The following is a 27026-nucleotide window of genomic DNA, read 5'->3' on the forward strand; positions in this document are numbered from 1 at the left end:
ATCCTCCATAGCACCGATGTCATCCCTTACTGTTGCCCGGATGTCATCATTAAATAGCAGACCTACACCACCTCCCTTACCATCCACTCTGTCCTTCCGAAAAGTTTGATACCCTCGGATATTTAACTCCCAGTCCTGACCATCCTTTAACCATGTTTTAGTAATGGCCACTAAATCATAGTCATTCACGATGATTTGCGCCATCAACTCATTTACCTTATTCCGAATACTACGAGCATTCAGGTAAAGTACACTTATGTTGGCTTTTTTACCTCTGTTCTTAATCTTAACACCTCGATCAGTAACCTCTCCTAAGTTATATTTCCTCTTAACCTTTCTCCTAATTTTCCTTGTCGTCGAACCCACATCTTCCTGTAACAACCTGCCGCATCGCTTACCATTAATGTTTTCACTTCCCGATTTATTTATTTTAGTATTCCTGGTCCTATTCACTGAGCTCCCCTCAGTCACTGTACCTTGTACTGTCTCCCTTTTTGATTTTTTACTATGGCTTCTCTGCCTTACACTTTACTCCTTACTGCCTTTTATTTCTGTCCCTGTTTTACTACCTTCCAACTTCCTGCATCGGTTCCCATCCCCCTGCCACATTAGTTTAAACTCTCCCCAACAGCTCTAGCAAACACCCCCCCTATTTGATCTAAAGAGTTTCCACTCAATATTTGGGAAGTTAAAGTCGCCCATGACTACTACCCTATGACTTCTGCACCTTTCCAAAATCCGTTTCCCAATCTGTTCCTCCACATCTCTGTTACTATTGGGGGGCCTATAGAAAACTCCTAACAAGGTGACTGCTCCTTTCCTATTTCTGACTTCAACCCATACTACCTCAATAGGGTGATACTCCTCGAACTGCCTTTCTGCAGCTGTTATACTATCTCTAATTAATAATGCCCCCCCCCCCCCACACACACACACCTCTTTTACCACCCTCCCTAATCTTATTGAAACATCTATAACCAGGGACCTCCAACAACCATTTCTGCCCCTCTTCTATCCAAGTTTCCGTGATGGCCACCACATCGTAGTCCCAAGTACCGATCCATGCCTTCAGTTCACCCACCTTATTCCTGATGCTTCTTGCGTTGAAGTATACACACTTCAACCCATCTCCGTGCCTGCAAGTGCTCTCCTTTGTCAGTGTTCCCTTCCCCACTGCCTCACTACATGCTTTGGCGTCCTGAATATCGGTTACCTTAGTTGCCGGACTACAAATCCGGTTCCCATTCCCCTGCCAAATTAGTTTAAACCCTCCCGAAGAGTACTAGAAAACCTCCCTCCCAGGATATTGGTGCCCCTCTGGTTCAGATGCAACCCGTCCTGCTTGTACAGGTCCCACCTTCACCAGAATGCGCTCCAATTATCCAAATACCTGAAGCCCTCCCTCCTACACCATTCCTGCAGCCACGTGTTCAACTGCACTCTCTCCCTATTCCTAGCCTCGCTATCACGTGGCACCGGCAACAAACCAGAGATGACCATTCTGTCTGTCCTGGCTTTCAACTTCCAGCCTAACTCCCTAAACCTGTTTATCACCTAAACACCCCTTTTCCTACCTATTTCGTTGGTACCAATGTGCACCACGACTTCTGGCTGCTCCCCCTCCCACTTAAGGATCCTGAAGACACGATCCGAGACATCCCTGGCCCTGGCACCCGGGAGGCAACATACCTTCCGGGAGTCTCGCTCGCGACCACAGAATCTCTTATCCATTCCCCTAACCATTGAATCTCCTACAACTATTGCTTTTCTATTCTCCCCCCTTCCCTTCTGAGCCCCAGAGCCAGACTCAGTGCCAGAGACCTGGCCGCTAGGGCCTTCCCCCGGTAGGTCATCCCCCCCAACAGCATCCAAAACGGTATACTTGTTTTGAAGGGGAACTGCCACGAGGGATCCCTGCACTGTCTGCCTGTTTGTTTTTTTCCCCCTGACTGTAACCCAGCTATTCTTGTCCTGTACCTTGGGTGTGGTTACCTCAATGTAACTCTTCTCAATCACCCCCTCTGCCTCCCGGATGATCCGAAGTTCATCCAGCTTCAGCTCCAGTTCCCTAACACAGTCTTTGAGGAGCTGGAGTTGGGTGCACTTCCCGCAGGTATAGTCAGTGGGGACACCGGTGGTATCCCTCACCACCCACATCCTACAGGAGGAGCATGTAACTGGCCTAGCCTCCATCCCCTCTTACCTTACAGAATATAGCTGCCGTCTGGACTAACTAGATCTCCGCCCTCCGACTCTGCTCCCAGTCAGCTAAACTCCTGGCTCTCTTCGCACTCTTTGCGGAAATGTCGGAAACAAAATGAAAGGAGCACCTTACTCCCTCCTCACCCAACTCCCTCGGTCACCAAACTCTCACTATCGCACTCAAAAAGCACCAAATTCAGCACTCAGTGCAAAGAAAAATCTTATGTAACCTTCTTTACAATCCACTGTGCCAACATTCTTTGTGTCATCTGCACCCTTACTAACCATGCTTACTAAATTCGCATCCAAATATTTAATATAGAACAAAAAACAATGCAAAGTACAGCATAGGAACAGGCCCTTCGGCCCTCCAAGCCTGTGCCGACCATGCCGCCCTTCTAAACTAAAATCTTCTACACTTCCGGTGTCTGTATCGCTCTATTCCCATCCTATTGATGTATTTGTCAAGATGCCACTTAAATGTCACTATCGCCCCTGCTTCCACCACCTCTTCCAGCAGCGAGTTCCAGGCACCCACTACCCTCTGTGCAAAAAACGAGCCGTGCACATGGCCTCTAAACCTTGCCGCTCGCACATTAAATCGATGCCCCCCTAGTAATTAACCTCTCAACTCTGGAACCCCAGAGCATCGTTCTTGGCCTGTTGTTTGCCAGAGCAGGGGATTGGCAGCAAGTTCTAGTCTTGCCAGCGGCAAATACGTCTCCTGAAAGCAAATGCAATTAATCCCAGCGGAGAATGCAGTCGAATGGTGCTGAATGCGTGATTGTGATTCTGATATTCTCCCCTCGGGGGTGGTGTATTTAACGTTTATGTTTATGTGATTCTGAGAATCTCTATAAGGCGATGGGTTGGTAAAGGTGTGAGTGTGTGCGTGTGTGTGTGTGAGAGAGCGAGATCATCACATTCTTCTGCGATTTGACCCTCCCGTCTGCACATCAGAGCCTGCCGTGGTTCCACTGCTCTGGCTGCTGCTGTTTTCCCCTGATCGGCTATCCCCCCCCCCCCCCTCCGACAGTATCCAAAGGGGTATACCTGTTCGAGAGGGGGACAACCACAGGGGATTCCTGCACGGGACGATAGTGACGATTAAGGGGCATCTTGACAAATACATGAATAGGATGGCAATAGAGGGATATGGACCCCGGAAGTGTAGAATATTTTAGTTTAGACGGGCAGTATGGTCGGCGTAGGCTTGGAGGGCCGAAGGGCCTGTTCCTGTGCTATACTTTTCTTTGTTCTCTTTGTTCTTTGCAGCGTGTTGTCCTACTCTCCACAGTGCAAATTCAGCTGTTGCTATAAATGTATTTACTTTGCAATATGTTGTAAAATCCAAGTTTATATTCCACTTACCAGTCCCCTCTGTCGCAAACTTATTTTTCGCTTCTGGCCGATCTGAAACAAGAAAGTGAAATGGCTCATGAATTTATCAATCGATGCTCTCGGCCAGAATGCCAGAATCACACTTTACCCGAGGCCATAATGCGGCATTGAAGCAAAACGGGAGATTGTGCTGGTAGTTAATATCACGGTTAGTGGGTAAGATGTGGCGTCTACAATGCCACCCATTCTGAGGCACTGCCCAAATCGACATTCTCAGCGGCTTATGTGACGTTCTCCTGTTCAAAGTAAATAAGAAGACACGGCAGGAAGACACTCATACGACTGATGTATCAGATAGATAGGACTTGTGCACTTCTTTTGCGCAACGCATAGAACCATGGGATTCATACAGTATCCCCGGAGGCCAACAACCCCTCTGAAATAACTTCCTTCCTAAACCCTAGTAATCCCACCTAAGCTGCACATCTTTGGTCACAAAGGAGGGGGGGGGGGCGATTTTAGCATGGCAATCCAGTTAACCGGCAGAACTTTGGACACAAAGGGGCAACTCAACATGACTAATCCATCGAACATACAAACCTCCTATTCCTCCGAACCTGCACACCTTTAGATACTAACGAGCAATTTTAGCATGGTAAGTCCACCAAACATACTCAGATTTGGAAACTGAGGGGTAATTTCAGAATGACCAATTCATCTAACCTGCAGATAGAAAGTACGAGACAAGTTTTGCATATCCAACCCGCTGAATACGCACATGTTTGTACATTAAGGGAGAATATTAACGTTGCTAATCCAGCTAATCTGAATATCTTTGCATGCTAATACACAATTTTACGAAGGTCAATCCATGTAAACTGCACACAATTGAACATTCGGGAAACTTTACTGTGTCCACTATTCCTAACCTGCACATCTCTACAGTAATGTAACAGTAATATTAGCATGGCCAATCAACGTAACCTGCACATATTTCGAATTGAAACAAAACAGATCACTGCATGTAGTTTTTATTGGCAACATGTGACAATTCAAGGTGGTATGAATGGCAGACTTTGATACATCAGTGAATGACATTTGATTGACAGTGAAAACAGCGCGAGAGGAGAGTGAGCCGGGACAGTGAGAACAGCGGGAGCGGAGAGAGAGCCGGGACATTGAAAATAGCAAGAGAGGAGAGACAGCCGGGGCAGTGAAAACAGCGGGAGAGGAGAGTGAGCCGGGACAATGAAAACAGCTCGAGAGGAGAGAAAGGCGGGACATTGAAAACAGCGCGAGAGGAGAGCAAGCCGGGACAGTGAAAACAGCGCAAGAGGGGAGAGAGCCGGGACAGTGAAAACAGCGGGAGAGGTGAGAAAGCCGGGACAGTGAAAACAGCGCGAGAGGAGAGAGAGCCAGGACATTGAAAACAGCGCGGGAGGAGAGACAGCCGGGACAGGAAAAACAGCACGGGCGGAGAGAAAGCCGGGACATTGAAAACAGCGCGAGAAGAGAGAAAGCCGGGACAGGGGAAACAGCGCGAGAGGGGAGAAAGCCGGGGCATTGAAAACAGCGCGAGAGGAGAGAAAATCGGGACATTGAAAACTGTGCGAGAGGGGAGAAAACCGGGAGATTTAAAATGCGCGGTAGAATTCAAAAGCGCGGGAGATTTAAAAAGCGCGGGAGGAAAGAGAGCCGGGACATTGAAAACAGCGCGAGAGGAGAGAGAGCCGGGAGATTTAAAAAGCGCGGGAGATTTAAAAAGCGGGGGAGCTGCGAGTCAGAGCGGAGATTTTAAAAGATCGCGGCCTAGTTTCGGGAGCCGTTCGGAGGAGGAGGAGCAGTCTCTGTCAGGGAGAGAACCTGAGAACATCTAAGACACTCAGATGGAAAGAAGGTAAGTAAGTGATTTTTTACTCATTTTTACTTTTATACCTTTTTAAAATTGGCCTTCGTAAAATTGTGTATTAGCATGCAAAGATATTCAGATTAGCTGGATTAGCAACGTTAATATTCTCCCTTAATGTACAAACATGTGCGTATTCAGCGGGTTGGATATGCAAAACTTGTCTCGTACTTTCTATCTGCAGGTTAGATGAATTGGTCATTCTGAAATTACCCCTCAGTTTCCAAATCTGAGTATGTTTGGTGGACTTACCATGCTAAGTGTCGGGGGGAAACAGAAAAGCTGTGACCTGAGTGGCTGGTTGGGAATCTGCACAAAACTTAAAAAATTAAGCATTGGTAACTAATTAAACATAATTACTTAATTACAATTTAGAGGGGTATCTAAGCCAGAGATCGGAGAATACTATATTTAGCTTTCGCATTTATATTAGAAATCTAGTGCTAGGAAACAGATAGTTAACAGTAACTTTAATAAAAATAAAAAAATAAAAACAGAATTCCTTTTTATAATTTTTAATTTTAATTAATTGACGCAATGTCAAAACTGCGCGAGAGGAGAGAAAGCGGGAGATTTAAAAAGCGGGGGAGATTAAAAAAGCGTGGGAGGAAGGAGAACCGGGGCATTGAAAACAGCGCGAGAGGAGAGAGAGCCGGTGGCAGGTTCGGGAGGCTTCCAGCGTCCCGGATGGCTTCATCTGCAGAAAGTGCAACCAACTGGAGCTCCTCACAGACCGCATGGTTCGGTTGGAGCAGCAAATGGATGCACTTAGGAGCATGCAGGTGGCGGAAAACGTCATAGATCGCAGTTATATAAATGTGGACACACCCAAGGTGCAGGCAGAGAAATGGGTGACCACCAGAAAGGGCAGGCAGTAAGTGCAGGAATCCCCTGTGGTTGTCCCGCTCTCGAACAGGTATACCCCTTTGGATGCTGTCGGGGGGGGGGGGGGGGGGATAGCCGATCAGGGGGAAACAGCAGCAGCCAGAGCAGTGGCACACGGCTGGCTCTGATGTTCAGAAGGGAGGGTAAAAGAGCAGAAGAGCAATAGTAATAGGGGACTCTATAGGCAGGGACACAGATAAGCGCTTCTGTGGACGCGAAAGAGACTCCAGGATGGTATGTTGCCTCCCTGGTGCCAGGGTCCAGCATGTCTCCAAGCGGGTAGAGGGCATCCTGAAGGGGGAGGGCAAACAGGCAGAGGTCGTTGTACATATTGGTACTAACGACATAGGCAGGAAGGGGCATGAGGTCCTGCAGCAGGAGTTCAGGGAGCTAGGCAGAAAGATAAAAGACAGGAGCTCGAGGGTTGTAATCTCGGGATTACTCCCTGTGCCACGTGCGAGAGAGTCTAGAAATAGGAAGGTAGAGCAGCTAAACACGTGGCTAAACAGCTGGTGTAGGAGGGAGGGTTTCCGTTATCTGGAACACTGGGAGCTCTTCCGGGGCAGGTGTGACCTATATAAGAAGGACGGGTTGCATCTAAACTGGAGAGGCACAAATATCCTGGCAGAGTGGTGTGCTAGTGTCACACGGGAGGGTTTAAAATAGTATGGCAGGGGGGGTGGGCACGGGAGCAATAGGTCTGAAGGTGAGAGCATTGGGGAGAACAAGGGAATAGGGACAGTGTGGCTCTGAGGCAGAGCAGACAGGGAGAAGTTTCTGAACACAGCGGGTCTGGTGGCCTGAAGTGCATATGTTTTAATGCAAGAAGTATTACGGGTAAGGCAGATGAACTTAGACCTTGGATTAGTACTTGGAACTATGATGTTGTTGCCATTACAGGGACTTGGTTGAGGGAAGGGCAGGATTGGCAGCTAAACGTTCCAGGATTTAGATGTTTCAGGCGGGATAGAGGGGGATGTAAAAGGTGTGGCGGAGTTGCGCTACTGGTTAGGGAGACTATCACAGCTGTACTGCGGGAGGACACCTCAGAGGGCAGTGAGGCTATATGGGTTGAGATCAGAAATAAGAAAGGTGCAGTCACATTGTTGGTGGTTTACTATAGGCCTCCCAACAGCCAGCGGGAAATAGAGGAGCAGATACGTAGACAGATTTTGGAAAAGAGTAAAAACACCAGGGTTGTGGTGATGGGAGACTTCAACTTCCCCAAAATTGACTGGGACTCACTTAGTGCCAGGGGCTTAGACGGGGCGGAGTTTGTAAGGAGCATCCAGGAGGGCCTTCTTAAAACAACATGTGGACAGTCCAACTAGGGAAGGGGCGGTACTGGACCTGGTATTGGGGAATGAACACTGCGAGGTGCTAGATGTTTCAGTAGGGGAGCATTTCGGGAACAGTGACCACAATTCAGTAAGTTTTAAAATGCAGGTGGGCAAGGATAAGAGTGGTCCTAGGATGAATGTGCTGAATTGGGGGAAGGCTAAGTATAACAAGATTAGGCGGGAACTGAAGAACATAGATTGGGGGCGGATGTTTGAGGGAAAATCTACATCTGACATGTGGGAGGCTTTCAAGTGTCAGTTGAAAGGAATACAGGATCGGCATGTTCCTGTGAGGAAGAAGGATAAATACGGCAATTTTCGGCAACCTTGGATAACGAGAGATATTGTAGGCCTCGTCAAAAAGAAAAAGGAGGCATTTGTCAGGGCTAAAAGGCTGGGAACAGACGAAGCATACGTGGAAAATAAGGAAATTGGAAGGAACTTAAGCAAGGAGTCAGGAGGGCTAGAAGGAGTCACGAAATGTCATTGGCAAATAGGGTTAAGGAAAATCCCAAGGCTTTCTACACGTACATAAAAAGCAAGAGTGTAGCCAGGGAAAGGGTTGGCCCACTGAAGGATAGGCAAAGGAATCTATGTGTGGAGCCAGAGGAAATGGGCGAGGTACTAAATGAATACTTTGCATCAGTATTCACCAAAGAGAATAACGTGATAGATGTTATGAGGAAAGGCTGATGTTGGAGAGAAGAAGGTTAAGATGAGACTTAATAGAGGCGTACAAAATGATCAGGGGTTAGATAGGGTGGACAGTGAGAGCCTTCTCCCGCGGATGGAAATGGCTGGCACGAGGGGACATAGCTTTAAACTGAGGGGTAATAGATATAGGACAGAGGTCAGACGTAGGTTCTTTACGCAAAGAGTAGTGAGGCCGTGGAATGCCCTACCTGCTACAGTAGTGAACTCGCCAACATTGAGGGCATTTAAAAGTTTATTGGATAAACATATGGATGATATAGTGTAGGTTATCGTTCTATCTTCTATGTTCTATGTTCCATATGTTGAGTCTGGAGAAGGGTGTGTAGATAGCCTGGGTCACATTGAGAGTCAAAAAGACGAGGTGTTGGGTGTCTTAAAAAATATTAAGGTAGATAAGTCCCCAGGGCCTGATGGGATACATGAATAGGATGGGAATAGAGGGATACGGACCCAGGATGTGTAGAAGATTGTAGTTTAGTCGGCAGCATGGTCGGCACGGGCTTGGAGGGCTGAAGGGCCTGTTCCTGTGCTGTACAGTTCTTTGTTCTTTGTTCTTTGTTATCACCTACCAGTTAACTTCCCAGACACTGTAACTTGCATTATGTTACTGCGGGCTGAGAACACCGTTGAATTATTCACTTCCACCAGGCAGTAGCACGTGTAGTTGCCCTCATCGCAGAAGCTTAAATTTATTATGGAAACAGTAACGTTGTTCCTTCCTTCCGCAAGCTGGAACTTCGAATCCTGGTAGTAAAGGCAGCGCCCATTACTGGCAGTGCTGCAGGACATGTTGAGTTTCCCACCTACATTAACCTCCACGGCTGCTGGGTGAAGGATGCTTAACGGTGCATTGGTTCCTGTTGAAACAATGTATCAAACAGAGTAAAATCGTCCACGTTAATTACATTTGCATGTTTTAGTTTGATAACTCAGTGATGCCAGACAAATCGTTCTGAAATAAATACGGTCATCTACGTTTAGTTAGTTCTTTACAGATTTAATTTTGTCTTAGCTTAGTTATAAGTGCATATACATTGAGACCAGATGGATGCGCTGTGGCAGTATTAGGGGATCCGAACTGTGAAAACTTTGTTTGAAATCCCAACGGTAACAGTCTGCAGCGTCCTGGCAATGTGCGAGGGAAGGATAACTCATAGATAGCATCTACACTGAACAAGTACAATAGGCTAATTGAGTTACACAGTGCAATGCATAATCACAGACCCTTCGGTTCTCCATGCCCATGCGGACCATCACATACCAGTCGATACTACTCCCATTTACCAGACCTTAGTCCATAACCTGCTATTCTTTCTGATATAAGGCTCGTCCAGATGCTTCTTAAGTATTTCAAAAGTAGTGGGGGACACAGTGGCACAGCGGAAATCACATTTAGAAAATAGAACATTGAACAGCACAGTACAGGCCATTCAGCCCACGATGTTGTGCCGACCATTTATCCTAATCTAAGATCAACCTAACCCACACACCTTCAATTTTCGTCTGTCCATGTGCCTATCTAAGAGTCGCTTAAATGTCCCTAATGACCCTGACTCCAGCATGTCTGGTAGCACTGCATTCCACAAACCCACCACTCTCTGTGTAAAGAACCTACCGCTGACATCGCCCCTGTACCTCCCTCCAATAACGTTAAAATTATGTCCACTCGTGACAGCTATTTTCACCCTGGGGAAAAGTCTCTGGCTATCCACTCTACCCATGCCTTTCACATCTTGTACACCTCGATCAAGTCACCTCACTTCCTTCTTCGCTGCAGTGTGAAAAGCCCTAGCTCCCTCAACGTTTCTTCACAAGACATGCCCTCCAGTTCAGGCAGCATCCTAGTTAATCTCCTCTGTGCTCTCCCTAAAGCATCCACGTCGTTGCTATATTGAGACCACCAGAATTGGACACAATATTCCATGTGTGGTCAACTAGGGTTTGAAAAAGCTGCAGCAAAATCTCGCGGCTCTTAAACTCAACCCCCCTGTTGATGAAAGCCAACACACCGTACACCTTCTGAACAACACTAGCAACCTGGGTGGCAACTTTGAGGGATCTATGTACGTGGACCACACGATCTGTCTGTTCCTCCATACTTCCAAGAATCCTGCCTTTAACCCTGTATTCAGCATTCAAATTCGACCAATCAAAATGAGCACTTCATATTTATCAAGGTTGTATTCCATCTGCCCTTTCTCAACCCAGCTCTGCGTGCTGTCAATGTCCTGTTGTAACCTACAACAACCCTCAACACTATCTACAACTGCCCCAACCTTCGTGTCATCGGTAAACGTTCCACTTCCTCATCCAAGCCATTTCTAAAAACCACAAAGAGCAGAGGTCCCAGAACAGATCCTTGCGCAACACCACTGATCAACGACCTCAAGGCGGAATACTTCCCATCCACTGCCACTCGCTGTCATCTTTCGGCCAGCCAATTATGTATCCAGACAGCCAAATGTCCCTGTATCCCATGCCGCCGAACATTCTGAATGAGCCTACCATAGGGAACCTTATCAAATGCTTGACTGAAATCCAGAAACACCATATCCACTGCCCGACCGTCATCAATGTGTCTCGTCACATTCTCAAAGAATTCAATGAGGAACATAGAACACAGAACATACAGTGCAGAAGGAGGTCATTCGGCCCATCGATTCTGCACCGACGCACTTAAGCCCTCACCTGCACCCTATCCCCGTAACCCCATCGAACCTTTTTGGTCACTAAGCGCAATTCATGGTGGTCAATCCACCTAACCTGCACGTATTTGGACAGTATGAGGAAACCGGGGCACCCGGAGGAAACCCACGCAAGCACGGGCAGAACGTGCAGACTCCGCACAGACAGTGACCTAGCGGGGAATCGAACCTGGGGCCCTGGCGCTGTGAAATCACAGTGCCATCCACTTGTGCTACCGTGCTGCCCTAAGACTTGCGAGGCATGTCCTGTCCCTCACAAAGCCATGCTGACTATCTTTAATCAAACTATGTTTTTCTAAAAAAAATCATGAATCCTATCTCTCAGAATGCTTTCCAATATTTTGCTCACCACTGACGTAACCCTGGTGTGTCTGTAATTCCAAGGGATTTCTCGATTCCCTTTCCTGAACAGGGGAATAACATTCGCCTCCCTCCAATCATCCGGGACTACTCCAGTGGAGAGTGAGGACGCAATGATCCTCGACAACGGAGCAGTAATCTCCTCCCTCGCTTCTCGTAATAACCTTGGGTATATCCCGTCAGGTCCAGTGGACTTATCTATCCTAATGCATTTCAACATTTCCAGCCCATCCTCCTTCTTAATATTAACCTGTTCGAGCCTATTAACCTGGTTCATCCCATTATTATGAACAAGACCCCTCTCGTGAATACTGAAGCAAAATATTCATTTAGGGCCTCCCCATCTCCTCAGACTCTACGCACAAGTTCCCGCCACTATCTCGGATGGGCGCTACTCTCACTCTGATCATCCTCTTGTTTCTCATGTAAGTGTAGAACGCCTCGGGGCTTTCCTTAATCCGTCCCGCCAGGGCTTTTCATGGCCCCTTCTCGCTCTCCGCAGTCCATTTTTGAGTTCCTTGCTGGCTACCTTATAACCCTCTCGAGCCCTGCCAGATCCTTGCTTCCTCAACCTTACGTATGCTTGATTCTTGCTCTTGACTAGAAACTCCACTTCTCTTGTCATCCAATGCTCCTTCACCTTACCAGTCCGTCCTAGTCTCAGTAGGCCAAAACTATCCAACACTCGCAGTCAGTGCTCTTTAAACAACCCCCACAGTAATGTTGTGCATTTCCCCAAGAACACTTTATGCACCTCTGGTCCTAACTAATAGCAGGACAAGGTGGCACACCAGTTTGCATTGTAGTCTCACAGCGCCAGGGACCAGGGTTCAATTCAGTCCTTGGGTGACTGTCTCTGCGGAGTTTGCACTTTCTTCCAAATGTCGGCGTGGATTTCTTCCGGATGCTCAGGTTATGTCACACACCCAATAAATGCAGCGTTGTGAATTGGTGATGCTAAAGTGCTCCTTCGTGTCCAATGATGTGCAGGTGAGGTGGATTGCCCCTTAATAGCCAAAGATGGGGAGATTAGGTGGGGTAATGAGGTTACGGGGACAGGGTGGGGGATATTCTCCAGGTACGGTGCTCTTTCAGATGATAGGTGCAGGCACGATGGCTCAATGGCCTCCTTCCGCATTTTCGGGATGTTATGGTTCTTTGGTTCTCAGAGAGTAGTAAGGGCGTGGAATTCCCTGCCTGCACCATTAGTGCACTCGCCAACACTAAGGGCATTCAAATGAATGAAAGGAAAGGCGCTTATTGTCACAAGTAGTCTTCAAATGAAGTTACTATGAAAAGCCCCTAGTCGCCACATTCCGGCGCCTGTTCGGGGAGGCTGGTACGGGAATTGAGCCATGCTTCTGGCCTGCCTTGGTCTGATTTCAAAGCCAGCGATTCAGCCCTGTACTAAACCAGCCCCTTGGTCATTGGATAGACATATGGACGATAAGGGCATAGTGTAGATGGGCATAAGAGTGGTTTCACAGGTCGGCGCAACATCGAAGGCCGAAGGGCCTGTACTGCGCTGTAATGTTCTCTGTTCCATGTTCTACAAGAACATAAGAACTAGGAACAGGACTAGCCCATCTGGCCCCTCGATCTAGCTCCGCCATTTAATAAGATCATGGCTGATCTTTGTGGACTCAGCTCCGCTCTTCGGTCCGTACACCATATCCCCGAATCCCTTTATTCTTTAGAAAGGCATCTATATTTTTATTAAAAACGTTTAAAGAAGGAGCCTCAACTGCTTCACTGGGCAAGGAATTCCAGAGATTCACAACCCTTTGGGTGAAGAAGTACCTCCTACACTCCGTCCTAAATCTACCTCCCCTTATTTTGAGGCTACGCCCCCTAGCTCTGCTTTCCCCGACCAGTGGAAACAACCTGCCCGCATCTATCCTATCTATTCCCTTCATAATTTTATATGTCTCAATAACACCCCCCCCCCTCCCGCATCCTTCTCAACACCAATGAGAAGTTGAGTCCCAGTCTACTCAACCTCTCATCATAATCTAATCCCCTCAACACTGGGATCAACCTAGTGAATCTCCTCTGCACTCCCTCCAGTGCCAATATGTCATTTCTCAGGAAAGGAGACCAAAACTGAACACAATACTCCAGATGCGGCCTCAACAACACCCCACACAATTGCAGCATAACCTCACTAGTCTTGAACTCCATCCCTCTAGCAATGAAAGACAAAACTCGATTAGCCTTCTTAATCACCTGTTGCACCTGCACACCCAGGTCCCTCTGAACAGCTGCATGTTTTAACATCTTACCGTTTAAATAATAATCCATTCTGCTGTTCTTCCTCCCAAAATGGATAGCCTCACACTTGGCAACATTGAATTCCATCTGCCAGACCCTAGCCCATTCGCCTAACCTATCCAAATCATTCTGCAGACTTCCGGTATCCTCTGCACTTTTTGCTTTACCACTCATCTTAGTGTCGTCTGCAAAATTTGACACATTGCACTTGGTCCCCAACTCCAAATCGTCTATGTAAATTGTGAACAACTGCAGGCCCAACACTGATCCTTGAGGGACCCCACTAGTTACAGGTTGCCAACCAGAGAAACACCCATTCATCCCCACACTCTGCTTTCTGTTAGTTAACCAATCCTCTACCCGTGCTATCACTTTACACTCAATGCCATGCATCTTTAGTTTATGCAGCAACCTTTTGTGTGGCACCTTGTCAAAAGCTTTCTGGAAATACAGATATACCACATCCATTGGCTCCCCGTTATCTACTGCACTGGTAACGTCCTCAAAATATTCTACCAAATTAGTCAGACACGACCTACCCTTTGTGAACCCATGCTGCGTCTGCCCAATGGGGCAACTTCCCTCCAGGTGCACCGCTATTTCCTCCCTAATGATAGATTCCAGCACTTTCCCGACAACCGAAGTTAAGCTTACCGGCCTATAATTACCCGCTTTCTGCCGACTTCCTTTTTCAAACAGTGGTGTCACGTCTGCTACTTTCCAATCCTCTGGGACCACCCCAGAGTCTAGTGCATTTTGATAAATTATCACTAGTGCGTTTACAATTTCCCTAGCCATCTCTTTTAACACTCTGGGATGCATCCCATCAGAGCCAGGAGACTTGTCTACCTTTAGCGCCATTAGCTTGCCCAATCGAACATAGAACATAGAAAATACAGCACAGAACAGGCCCTTCGGCCCACGATGTTGTGCCGAACATTTGCCCTAGATTAATCATAGATTATCATTGCATTTACAGTGCAGAAGGAGGCCATTCGGCCCTTGAGTCTGCACCAGCTCTTGGAAAGTGCACCCTATCCAAACTCAACACATCCACCCAACACCAAGAGCAATTTTGGACATTAAGGGCAATTTATCATTGGCCAATTCACCTAACCTGCACATCTTTGGACTGTGGGAGGAAACCGGAGCACCCGGAGGAAACCCACGCAGACACGGGGAGGACGTGCAGACTCCGCACAGACAATGACCCAAGCCGGAATCGAACCCAGGACCCTGGAGCTGTGAAGCAATTGTGCTATCCAATACTGCCTCCTTAGTGATTACAATCATCTCAAGGTCCTCACCTATCATATCCTTATTTCCATCAGTCACTGGCATGTTATCTGTGTCATCCATTGTGAAGACTGACCCAAGAAACCTGTTCAGCTCCTCAGCCATTTCCCCGTCTCCTATTATTAAATCTCCCTTCTCATCTTCCAAAGGACCAATATTTACCTTAGCCACTCTTTTTTGTCTTATATATTTGTAGAAGCTTTTACTAACTGTTTTTATGTTCTGAGCCAATTTACTTTCATAGTCTACCTTACTCTTCTTTATGGCTTTTTTAGTCGCTTTCTGTTGTCCCCTAAAGACGTCCCAGTCCTCTAGTCTCCCACTAATTTTTGCCACTTGGTATGTTTTTTCCTTCAATTTGATAGTCTCCCTCACCTCCTTAGATATCCACGGTCGATTTTTCCCCTTTCTACCGTCTTTCTTTTTTGTCGGTATGAACCTTTTCTGAACACTGTGAAAGATCGCTCGGAAGGTTCTCCACTGTTCCGCAACTGCTTCACCATGAAGTCTTTGCTCCCAGTCTACCTGAGCTAGTTCTTCTCTCATCCCATTGTAATCGCCTTTGTTTAAGCACAAAACACTCGTATTTGATTTTACCTTGTCATCCTCCAATTGTATTTTACATTCCACCATATTGTGGTCGCTCCTTCCAAGAGGACCCCGAACTTTGAGATCATTAATCAATCCTGCCTCATTACACAGGACTAGATCTAGCACCGCTTCTTCCCTTATAGGTTCCATTACATACTGTTCCAGGAAATTATCCCGGGCACATTCTATAAACCCCTCCTCAAGGCTGCCTTTACCAACCTGGTTAAACCAATCGATATGCAGATTAAAATCTCCCATGATAACCGCTGTACCATTTCTATATGCATCCGTTATTTCTTTGCTTATTGCCTGCCCTACCATCCTGTTACTATTTAGTGGCCTATAGAATACTCCTATCAGTGACGTTTTCGCCTTACCATTCCTGATTTCCACCCAAATTGATTCAACATTGTCCTCCATAGCACCAATATAATCCCTTACTATTGCCCGGATGCCATCCTTAAACAACAAAACTACACCACCGCCAGTACTGTCCACTCTATCCTTTCATATAGTCAGATACCCTTGGATATTTAACTCCCAGTCGTGACCCGCTTTTAACCATGTTTCAGTAATGGCCACTAAATCATAGTCATTCACGATGATTTGCGCCATCAACTCATTTACCTTATTTCGTATACTACGAGCATTCAGGTAAAGTACACTTATGCTGTTTTTTATGTCTTTGTTATGAATCCTAATACCTTGATCAGTAACTTTTCGCAATTTATTTTTCCTCTTCCCCTTTCTCCTAATTTTCCTTGTGTTTGAACCCATATCTCTACACAATAATCTGTCAAGTAACCAGCTGCCTTGTTCTCCAATAACCATTATACAGTCCATAGCGTTACCCTTCCCTTTCGCCCCCCCCCCCCCCAACTTGCTAGTTTAAAGTCCTTGTGACCAACCTGTTTATCCTATTCGCTAGAACACTGGTCCCAGAATGGTTCAGGTGAAGACCGTCCCAACGGTACAGGTCCCTCCTGCCCCAGTACTGATGCCAATGCCCCATGAAAAGGAATCCCTCTTTCCCGCACCACCCCTTTAGCCACGTGTTAACTTCTCTAATTTCCTCAACACTATGCAAATTGGCACGTGGCTCGGGTAGTAATCCAGAGATTATAACCCTGGAGGACTTGCTCTTTCATTTAGTCCCTAGTGTTTGATAATCCCCAAACAGGTCCTCTTTCCTAGTATTATCTATGTTGTTAGTCCCAACGTGGACCACAACAACTGGATCCTCCCCCTCACTCTCCAAAATCCTTTCAAGCCGATCAGAGATGTCCCTCACCCTGGCACCGGGCAGGCAACATACCATGCGGGACTCTCGATCTGGCTTACAAAGGATGCCATCAATCCCCCTAATTATCGAATCCCCTACAACTGCCACTTGTCTTTTTGCTCCCCGCTCTTGAATGGCTTCCTGTACCACGGTGCAGTGGTCAGTCAACGCATCCTCCCTACAGCCCTCTTCCTCATCCACGCAGGGAGCAAGTACCTCATCCCTGTTGGACAAGGTCAAGGGCTGAGGCTCCTCAACTCCTAAACTCAGGATCCCCATACCTGCCTCCTTTGCAGTCTCACCACTCTGTCCCTGACCACTGTCCGAATTAACAGAACTTATTCTACCAGGTGTGACTGCCTCCTGAAACAAAGCGTCCAGGTAATGCCCCCCTCCCTGATGTGCCGCAGTGTGTGAAGCTCGGTCTCCAGCTCATCAATTCTGAGCTGAAATTCCTCGAGCAGCCAACACTTGCTGCAGATGTGGTTTCTGACGGTCTCAATGGGATCCACCAGCTCCATCATCATACAGAAACAGCACATCACCTGTCCAGCCATATTCAACTAGTTAATTAATTTAAATAGTTTTTGAAAAATTGTCTTTATAGAACCTCAAGGATAAACCCGAACACCAATACAAACACAGCCACTCACCCGAACTCAGTCACTCACCTAAACTCAGATGCACTCTGTTCCAATCAGCACTCCATGTCGAAAGGCACTCCTGCCACACATTGTGTGCACTCACCTCTCCCAGCACTGTCCCGGCTTTCTCCTGCCGCGCTTTTTAAATCTCCCTTCTCTCTCCTCCGGTGCTGTTTTCGCTGTCTCGGCTCTCTCCTCCCGCCCTTTTTAAATCTCCCGGCTCTTTCCCCGGCGCTGTTTTCGCTGTCCCGGCTCTCTCTGTTCCCGCGCTGTTTTCGCTGTCCCGGCTCTCTCCTCCCGCGCTTTTTAAATATCCCGGCTCTCTCTGTTCCCGCGCTGTTTTCGCTGTCCCGGCTCTCTCCTCCCGCGCTTTTTAAATCTCCAGGCTCTCTACTCCGGCGCTGTTTTCGCTGTCCCGGTTCTCTCCTCCCGCGCTTTTTAAATCTCCCGGCTCTCTCCACCGGCGCTGTTTTCGCTGCCCCGGCTGTCTCTGCTCCCGGGATGTTTTCGCTGTCCCGGCTCTCTTCTCCCGCGCGTTTTAAATCTCCCGGCTCTCTCCTCCGGCGCTATGTTCTATGGTTCTATGGAGTACCTCCCTCCATCACCCTTTCAGGCAAGGCGCACCATATTTCGATGACAAACTATTTATCTTTCCTAGAATTTATGATTTCATTATTATTTCACTGGAAGAGGAACAGTAACGGTCAATTTCCATTGTACTACACAGCTTCGACTTGAATCAATGTGATGGAACACATTGTCTGATGGATCATTTGTACTCACCGAGTACTGTTAATCGTATGACATTACTACTGGATGATCGTCTTTGATTTGGCACCAGCAAATCGTAGATACAACGGTAAATCCCTCTGTTTGTGGAAGTTACATTGACAATGGTAAAGACTGCAGTTTCATTTGAGTCTTGTGTACCATTGAAAACCATTTCCTGACCTCTGAATATGTAAATCCATTTGGGAACATTGATGTCAACTGCACACTTGATGATGACGATCCCTCCTTCAAGTGCAATGCCCGAAACGGGTTCGAAGCTTATGGTGGGCTTTGCAAGGCGATCTGAAATTGCACATAATTCAATAATTCGTTACTCTTGGAACTATGGCGATCAACACGTCAATCTCGCGGCACAATGTGTGCTAATTATGTTCTGTCTTTAAAAAATCAACTCCTCTTGATAACTGAACAAAACGTTTGAAATTATTCACCATGTATTTTCAAGAAGGATGTTCATTTCTCAGAGGAACCATTCTCACGAATACATCCCAACCCTCTTCAAGGCCTTGGTTGAACATTCCAATTCCAACAGAAACCGTGTTCTGTGTAGGTTTAGCATAGGCCCAGGACTTTAGTAAGCTGTGCTCTATCCCTGTACACTATTCCTCTACTAAGCACATGCAGTTGCGTTCCCTGTGAGTCTGTTATCATAATTACACTATATCCCCACCTGGATCTTTGTGCACAAGGAGCACGAACATTATGAAACATATTTGTTGCATTGCAATATGCATTCGGAACCGAAGACCTGCCTCCTTTAGCAATTCCAATGTCCAACAAATATACGTGTTACACTGTTTCAGAATGTAACTATACCATCACTTATGAGTCTCGATCAAACTGAAGACTTTTGACGATTCAAACTGATTATGCACACATTGTCTTGTTGCTGACCATTCGGCACACATCCTGATCCCAGGAAACAGCTCTGGTCGTCATCTCCGCATTTCCCTAGGCTTCAAATACCTGTGTAACGGAAGCTGAGGTCGTCGTCTGTATCAGCCATTTGTCAATGGATCTTTCGCGCAACACAAGTTCAGGGTGATCACCCTCTCCATGAAGAGAGAATCCAAATATCGCCCCTTGCACTCTGATTGGCGCTACCATCGCTGAATCCCTACAATTATCGTTCCACGGGTTGGCCACTGCGTTGGACCGAGTACACAACACGATGGCTGAAAGAGCAGATCGGAACATTGGTTTTCTTCCATGAGGAACTCATCTCATGACTTTACAAAAACTTGACTAATTCCTCCAAGTCAGGAGTTTGATTAAAAGTCTCCAGTTGCCTGGATAAGGGCAGTTACCAGATGTTCAACACAATCCACGACATACAAGTCCGGTGTGATTGGAACTAAAATCGATTACGATCACCATCCCTCACCCCACCCCTGGCACAACACTGGCAAAGCTGTGTACCATGCACCATGTACAAGATGCACTGAGGCGACTTACCAATGCTCTTTCGACAGTAGTTTTCACTCCCACAGCCGCTGTCATTTACATGTTCAGAGGCAGGAAACACCAGTAGGCACCACGCCCTGTAGGTGATCCTCCCAGCCATACAGACCATGGTGATGGACTATTCATTGTTACTGCATCAGAACACAGGGACTCTGCGCCCAACATCACTATGGGCGGCCGTTAGTTGAAGAAGATGTCTCACCAGCACTTTCTTCAGGACAGTCAGTGGTAGACAGCAAAAATGTTGGCCAACCCAGCGGCTCCCAATTCCGGGAATATAATTGGGCGGCACGGTAGCACAGTAGTTAGCTCAGTTGCCTCACAGCTCCAGGGTACCATGTTCGATTTCCGTCTTGGGCCACTGCCTGTGTGAAGACTGCACGTTCTCCCCGTGTCTGCCTGGGTTTCCTCCGGGTGCTCCGGTTTCCTCCCACAGTCTAAAGATTTGCGGGTTATCTGGATTGGCCATGCTAAATTGCCCTTCGTGTCCAAAAAGGTTAGGTGATGCTAGTGGGTTACGGGGATATGGTGGAGGTGTGGTTTTGGGTAGGGTGTTCTTTACAAGGGCCGTTGCAGACTCGATGGGCCGAATAATATCCTTCCGAACTGTAAATTATGTGATAATTAGGATTACAAATCCCATAATATTTATCGTTCAGAATTTCTCACAATTGTTTAAAGTCGGAAACAAGCGCACCTCGAACCAAACTTTGCAACCTCATCCAGCTTCCTATGTAACCAGCACTGGTGGGCTGGTTTACCGCCACCAAGGGCACACATTGCGGCATCTCCTCCCCGAAGGTTTAGGTCTCCTTTCCAGCCAACATTCCTTGAAATCCCAACGTAATAAAGTAACTCTTTCAGCCAAATTCCCACCATCGTCCAGAACATCTCCGCATATGTCTGAGTCAATTATCACGTGGCAACAGCTTCACTGAGGCATTATGGGATGCTTGGTTCAGGAAAATAAAGACTAGAAACTTACATATGGCTGTGGCTAACTTAGGCATAATTTGTTTTGCGTTAAGCAAGCACGAATACTTAACATCTGCGGCTTTTCAAATATTATGAATATCATTCGCTCAGCATGTAATCTCAGGTTTATACGTATCAGCAACAACCATGCGATTAATAATTACGATTAAGTGAATTGTTTCTGTAGGTTTAGTACTGACACTTGCCCAGCCAGAGGATAACAGGTTGTGAAACTGGTTACGACTATCCCACATGTCTTTCTCCGTGGGTGCCGTGTCTGCCAATCATGCCTTCAAAATTGGCTTGCATTTCTGACCATCGTCCAGAAACGTGAAGGGCAAGAATTAAAAAAAAAACATTTTACTAATACAAAAGCACAGATTACTATGAAGAGTCCCTATTGCACCACGTTGGAAAATTGCTGCTGGTTACACACAAGGTCCATTAATCCAGAAATATTTGAGAGATTTCCAGTGAAGATTTACTGTGACACTGCGTAGAAATATTTCTCTCGTCTTCGAAGCCTAGAGTCCCTAAAGTGCAGAAGGTGGCTATTCGGCACATCGAGTCTGCACCGATCATCTGAAAGAGCAGCCTCCCTAGACCCACACCTCGCCCCATCCCTCAAACCTTACACCTATTTGGACACTAAAGGGCATTGTCAACATTACCAACGCAACGATTCTGCAAATCTTTGTATGGTAAAGGGAAATTAAGCATGACCAATCCACAAATCAACGTAACATGAGCATCTTACGAACTAATGGACAATTTTAGCATGGATAATCCACTTAACCTGCACATTTTTGAACTGTGAGGGGAAAGTGGAGCACCCGGAGGAAACCCACCGAGGTTGGGGAAAAACTGCAAACTCCACACAGACAGTCACCCAAGGTCTGAATTGATCCCGGGTCCTCGGCGTTGTGAGGCAGCAGTGCTAATCACTGTGCCATCCTCTCCAGGAAAAGTTTTAACTCTATTGATCTTATAAGAATGATGCACTGTTACCATCTCACAGACTCACCTTGAGCTTCCCCAATGTTCAGCAATAACCCTGAAAAACACCAGCAGAAAAATAACTTTAAACTCACCATTCAAAATGCATATTTAAATATCCAGTTTCATAAACAGCAACAGCCAAAACGATAGAAACAGTCACTGTTGGGAACATCAAGTGCCTGAGAGGTTTGGTTAAGACTCAGGAGCTGGATGTAAAAACCTATGGTTCAGTTCAGTGCTAATGCAACTCTGGAACATAAGAACATAAGAACATAAGAACTAGGAGCAGGAGTAGGCCATCTGGCCCCTCGAGCCTGCTCCACCATTCAATGAGATCATGGCTGATCTTTTGTGGACTCAGCTCCACTTTCCGGCCCGAACACCATAACCCTTAATCCCTTTATTCTTCAAAAAACTGTCTATCTTTATCTTAAAAACATTTAATGAAGGAGCCTCTACTGCTTCACTGGGCAAGAAATTCCATAGATTCACAACCCTTTGGATGAAGAAGTTCCTCCTAAACTCAGTCCTAAATCTACTTCCCCTTATTTTGAGGCTATGCCCCCTAGTTCTGCTTTCACCCGCCAGTGGAAACAACCTGCCCGCATCTATCCTATCTATTCCCTTCATAATCTTATACGTTTCTATAAGATCCCCCCTCATCCTTCTAAATTCCAACGAGTACAGTCCCAGTCTACTCAACCTCTCCTCGTAATCCAACCCCTTCAGCTCTGGGATTAACCCAGTGAATCTCCTCTGCACACCCTCCAGTGCCAGTACGTCCTTTCTCAAGTAAGGAGACCAAAACTGAACACAATACTCCAGGTGTGGCCTCACTAACACCTTATACAATTGCAGCATAACCGCCCTAGTCTTAAACTCCATCCCTCTAGCAATGAAGGACAAAATTCCATTTGCCTTCTTAATCACCTGTTGCACCTGAAAACCAACTTTCTGCGACTCATGCACCAGCACACCCAGATCTCTCTGCACAGCAGCATGTTATAATTTTTTATCATTTAAATAATAATCCCTTTTGCCGTTATTCTTACCAAAATGGATAACCTCACATTTGTCAACATTGTATTCCATCTACCAGACCCTAGCCCATTCACTTAGCCTGTCCAATCCCTCTGCAGACTTCCAGTATCCTCTGCACTTTTTGCTTTACCACTTATCTTAGTGTTGTCTGCAAACTTGGACACATTGCCCTTGGTCCCCAACTCCAAATCATCTATGTAAATTGTGAACAGTTGTGGGCCCAACAATGATCCCTGAGGGACACCACTAGCTACTGATTGCCAACCAGAGAAACACCCATTAATCCCCACACTTTGCTTTCTATTAATTAACCAATCCTCTATCCATGCTCCTACTTTCCCCTTAATACCATGCATCTTTAATGTATGAAGAAGAATGCAGCCTTTCAGGTGATATTTCGAGCGAGAATTTAGAACCAGAGCTGCAGGGGACGAATAGTCCGACTGTGAAAAGATTTCGGACGTACATTTTGTTTCAGCAGAGGAGCAGAAGAGTAAATTCACTGTTTAGAATTCGGATGGCTTACATTCCTGCTAAGAATGCTGAATGGACAATCCGCCATGTCTCAAATTCTGACAATACATGTCAGACTGAGTTTACTGAAATCAATCGATATTAACGCTGCACAGCGCCCAGAATCACCAGCGGACTCCTCGCAATACAAGGATCTGCACAAACAGACATACATAAACACACAGAGACACAGAGACAGCACTGCCCCCAGGTTGTCACGCCCGTCCTCAACACTTCCAACAAACTCAGACACACACTGCCTCAAACACACACAAAAACTCAGCACAGCCCCGTCCTCACCAGTAGAATCATAGAATTTACAGTGCAGAAGGAGGCCATTCGGCCCATCGAGTCTGCACCGGCTCTTGGAAAGAGCACCCTACCCAAGGCCAACATCTCCACACGATCCCCATAACCCAGTAACCCCACCCAACACTAAGGGCAATTTATCATTGCCAAACCACGTAACCTGCACATCTTTGGACTGTGGGAGGAAACGGGTGCACCCGGAGGAAACCCACGCACACACGGGGAGGATGTACAGACTCCGCACAGACAGTGACCCAAGCCGGAATCGAACCTGGGACCCTAGAGCTATGAAGCAATTGTCCTATCCACAATGCTACCGTGCTGCCCTTGAAACACATGGCAACAAACATACACTCCACGGCAGACTCCTCACGGACCAATACACACTTCATCCCACACTCACACCACTGCCCCTCCTCAAAAACCCTTCCTCACCACCCCTTTTTCACCACCCGAAAGACGCACAGGCACAAATTCACTGCACTGCCCCCTGTCACCACTCCTCCTTATCACATCTAACACACTCACACACACACGCAAACACACACACGTCCCTTCCTCACACCATTCGACACCACACCCAATGGACTCAAGCACTCACACACGTTTCAGCTTTCACCGAGATACAGGTGTCTTTCTGAAATGCTCTTCATCTTCTGGGTTCATGAGATTTATGTAGTATCCTTGAGTAATCCTATAAATTTGCTGAGGTTCTTTCAGATGGCGTGAATGCCTACATTATAGCTGTTGAGTCATTAGCCCGGTGATTTGTAAAATCCGATATATCCGAACTACTCTCCTGACCGATTAATAATGACTGTTCTAGCCAAAGCATTTTGAATTGGCTAATAAGGTGTCAACTCTTTAAAGAAGAAGTCGAGCCTGATGGCATGTGTGACAATGATTTATTGACTGTAGGAGCTGAAACTGCTCAGAAAATTATGGTTGGAACTATATGAACTGTTTGTGTAGAGAACTAAATGATCACGTGGACCAGATTCTCCAACGAAGCCGGCCGTGAATGGCATCTTTGTTCCAGAGCATAAACATAAATTATCAGCCCAGCATTTAAGTTCTGTTTCTTCTGCGCAGCTGCCAATTGTTGTTTGACCTTATCCGCTTCAAATATCCTTCCAGTGCATGATCGAGATGTACAAAACGCTAAGGGTCATTATTGGGTAGGTAGGAGGAAACTGTTCTGCTTACCAGAGCGGACAATAATAAGGGGGCATCGATTTAAGGTAAGGAGCGGTAGATTTACAGGGGGCATGAGGAAAAACCTTTTCACCCAACTGGTGGAGGGAATCTGCAAGTGGCTGTCTGAAAGATTCGTAGTGGGGGAACCCTTCGAACATTTAAGAACCGATTAGATAAGCACTTGAAACATCATAGCTTAAAAGCGTCGGGTCAAGTTCTGGAAACTGGGATGTGAATAGATATTTTTTCACTGGCTCGCAGTGGGCGGAAGGGTTTCTTTTCATGATGTAAATTTCCATGACTCTTCATTCTTCATTGGATATACCCCTTCCCGTCCACTTCTGATATTTGTATCCATCCGCCTATCTATATATCGAGTTATGTCTCCGTGTTGCAGTCACTATGTCAAGCTATGAATAAGTTAATGTCTATATGTATCAATCTGTGTATCAACCTATATATAAATCTTTCAATCTCTCTGTCTATCTACCGATCAATCAATCTATTTAACTCTCTCTATCTCTCAGCAAGCCAAGCATATCAAAGGGAATTCGGGATGGCTGAAAATGTTTATCTTGTTCGCAGTGCCCACATAGCATTATTATTATTATTTTGTTATAAATCTAGAGTACCCAATTAATTTGTTTCCGATTATGGGGCAATTTAGCGTGGCCAATCCAACTAACCTGCATATCTTTTGGGTTGTGGGGGCGACACCCACGGAAACCCACAGATCCATGGTCCCAGGTTCGATTTCGGCTTGGGTCATTGTCTGTGCGGAGTCTGCACGTCCTCCCCGTGTCTGCGTGGGTTTCCTCCGGGTGCTCCGGTTTCCTCCCACAGTCCAAAGATGTGCAGGTTAGGTGAATTGGCCAATGATAAATTGCCCTTAATGTCCAAATTGCCCTTGGTGTTGGGTGGAGGTGTTGAGTTTGGGTAGGGTGCTCTTTCCAAGAGCTGGTGCAGACTCAGGGGGCCGAATGGCCTCCTTCTGCACTGTAGATTCAATGATAATCTATGATTAATCTAGGACAAAGGTTCGGCACAACATCGTGGGCCGAAGGGCCTGTTCTGTGCTGTATTTTCTATGTTCTATGTTCTATGAAACACGGGGAGAATGTGTAAACTTCACATGGACAGTGACCCAGAGCCGGGATCGAACCTGCGACCTGGGCGCCGCGAGGCAACAGGGCTAACCCACTGTGCCACCGTTCTGTCCATACCTTAATTATTAAGGAACTTTTAGATGGACATCTCCACATATGTGAATATACACAGTGCTGAGATGATGGGAAATTGTATGACTTTCTGTAAAAAGAATAATCAGTCATAACAAGTTCCTCAAACTGAACATGACGAATCAATCATTTGAGAGACATTGGGGAGAGAGGACTTTCCTCATCCCTGAGCGCATATGTAATTTTTCTTGATGTCACCCTGTTCTAATGTGAACTTGGTAACCTGCGGTCTCACTTGAAAATAGTTGCGTCTGTCTATTTCGAATCAACTTTGCTGCTATATCCCACACAGACCCCGATTTGCGATATACATCAACCCACATATCGAAATTGATTGTCAGGTATTACTGGCAGTTGCACATTACTTCTTCTCAAACTGATCCAACTGACGATTTCCTAAAAAGTCCTGTCAACTTCTTGCCGGCCTAATTTTGTTTTTAAATGGGTAGGCCGGGTAATCAGAATTATTGGCTCAGCACTTCACAACATCCTGTCAAGCGATTGCCAAATGTGCAGTCCCACAGAGGGAGATTCTCACACAAGTACTCACCCAGAGAAAGAAGAATAACTGCTGGTAATATTTCAGCCATAGATGTTGCGAACTGGGGAATCATGGACAAGATAAACTCAGTGGCCACGATCTTAGACCCAGTAATGAAAGCTCTGTTAACGAGACGGCACGTCATACGTAACAGTGGAAACGTTCGGCGTTGACAACCATATTTGGGAGGGCTGTGGCCTGAGCAGGATGTCACTGACTCAGCCGCGTAGTGAAAAAGAGGAAGAAGCATGTGACGAAGGAACCCAAATTACATTTGGAACTGTCAATCATCTACATGCATACCCATCATAAGGAGGCAGAGTATAGCTATATAATTATGTAAAATACGCTAATATTTATTTCCCTTTCAATATTATTCGTTGATCAGCGTTGCATTTCGGCTGACCCTGTGATTGGAAA

General features: G+C 46.4%; 1 protein-coding gene across 4 annotated transcripts in view; it reads right to left on the reverse strand.

The window, feature by feature from the left end:
* Positions 1-26734, reverse strand: part of LOC140404774 (leukocyte immunoglobulin-like receptor subfamily A member 4) — a 37707-nt gene extending 10973 nt beyond the window's left edge. For 2 of the 4 annotated variants that reach the window (XM_072493509.1, XM_072493507.1), the window contains exons 1-5: positions 26616-26734; positions 21793-21822; positions 18321-18611; positions 8958-9245; positions 3574-3615 (exon numbers count right to left, since the gene is read on the reverse strand). In XM_072493509.1, the coding sequence (XP_072349610.1) occupies positions 3574-3615; positions 8958-9245; positions 18321-18611; positions 21793-21822; positions 26616-26679 (715 nt within the window). In that variant the 5' untranslated portion in view covers positions 26680-26734. The remainder of the gene's footprint in view (positions 1-3573; positions 3616-8957; positions 9246-18320; positions 18612-21792; positions 21823-26615) is intronic. The other 2 variants (XM_072493510.1, XM_072493508.1) reach the window with 2 other exon arrangements.
* Between the last annotated feature and the right edge of the window lie 292 nt (positions 26735-27026).

This window comes from Scyliorhinus torazame, chromosome 31 (genome assembly GCF_047496885.1).
Source record: "Scyliorhinus torazame isolate Kashiwa2021f chromosome 31, sScyTor2.1, whole genome shotgun sequence".
NCBI classification, from domain to species: domain Eukaryota; kingdom Metazoa; phylum Chordata; class Chondrichthyes; order Carcharhiniformes; family Scyliorhinidae; genus Scyliorhinus; species Scyliorhinus torazame.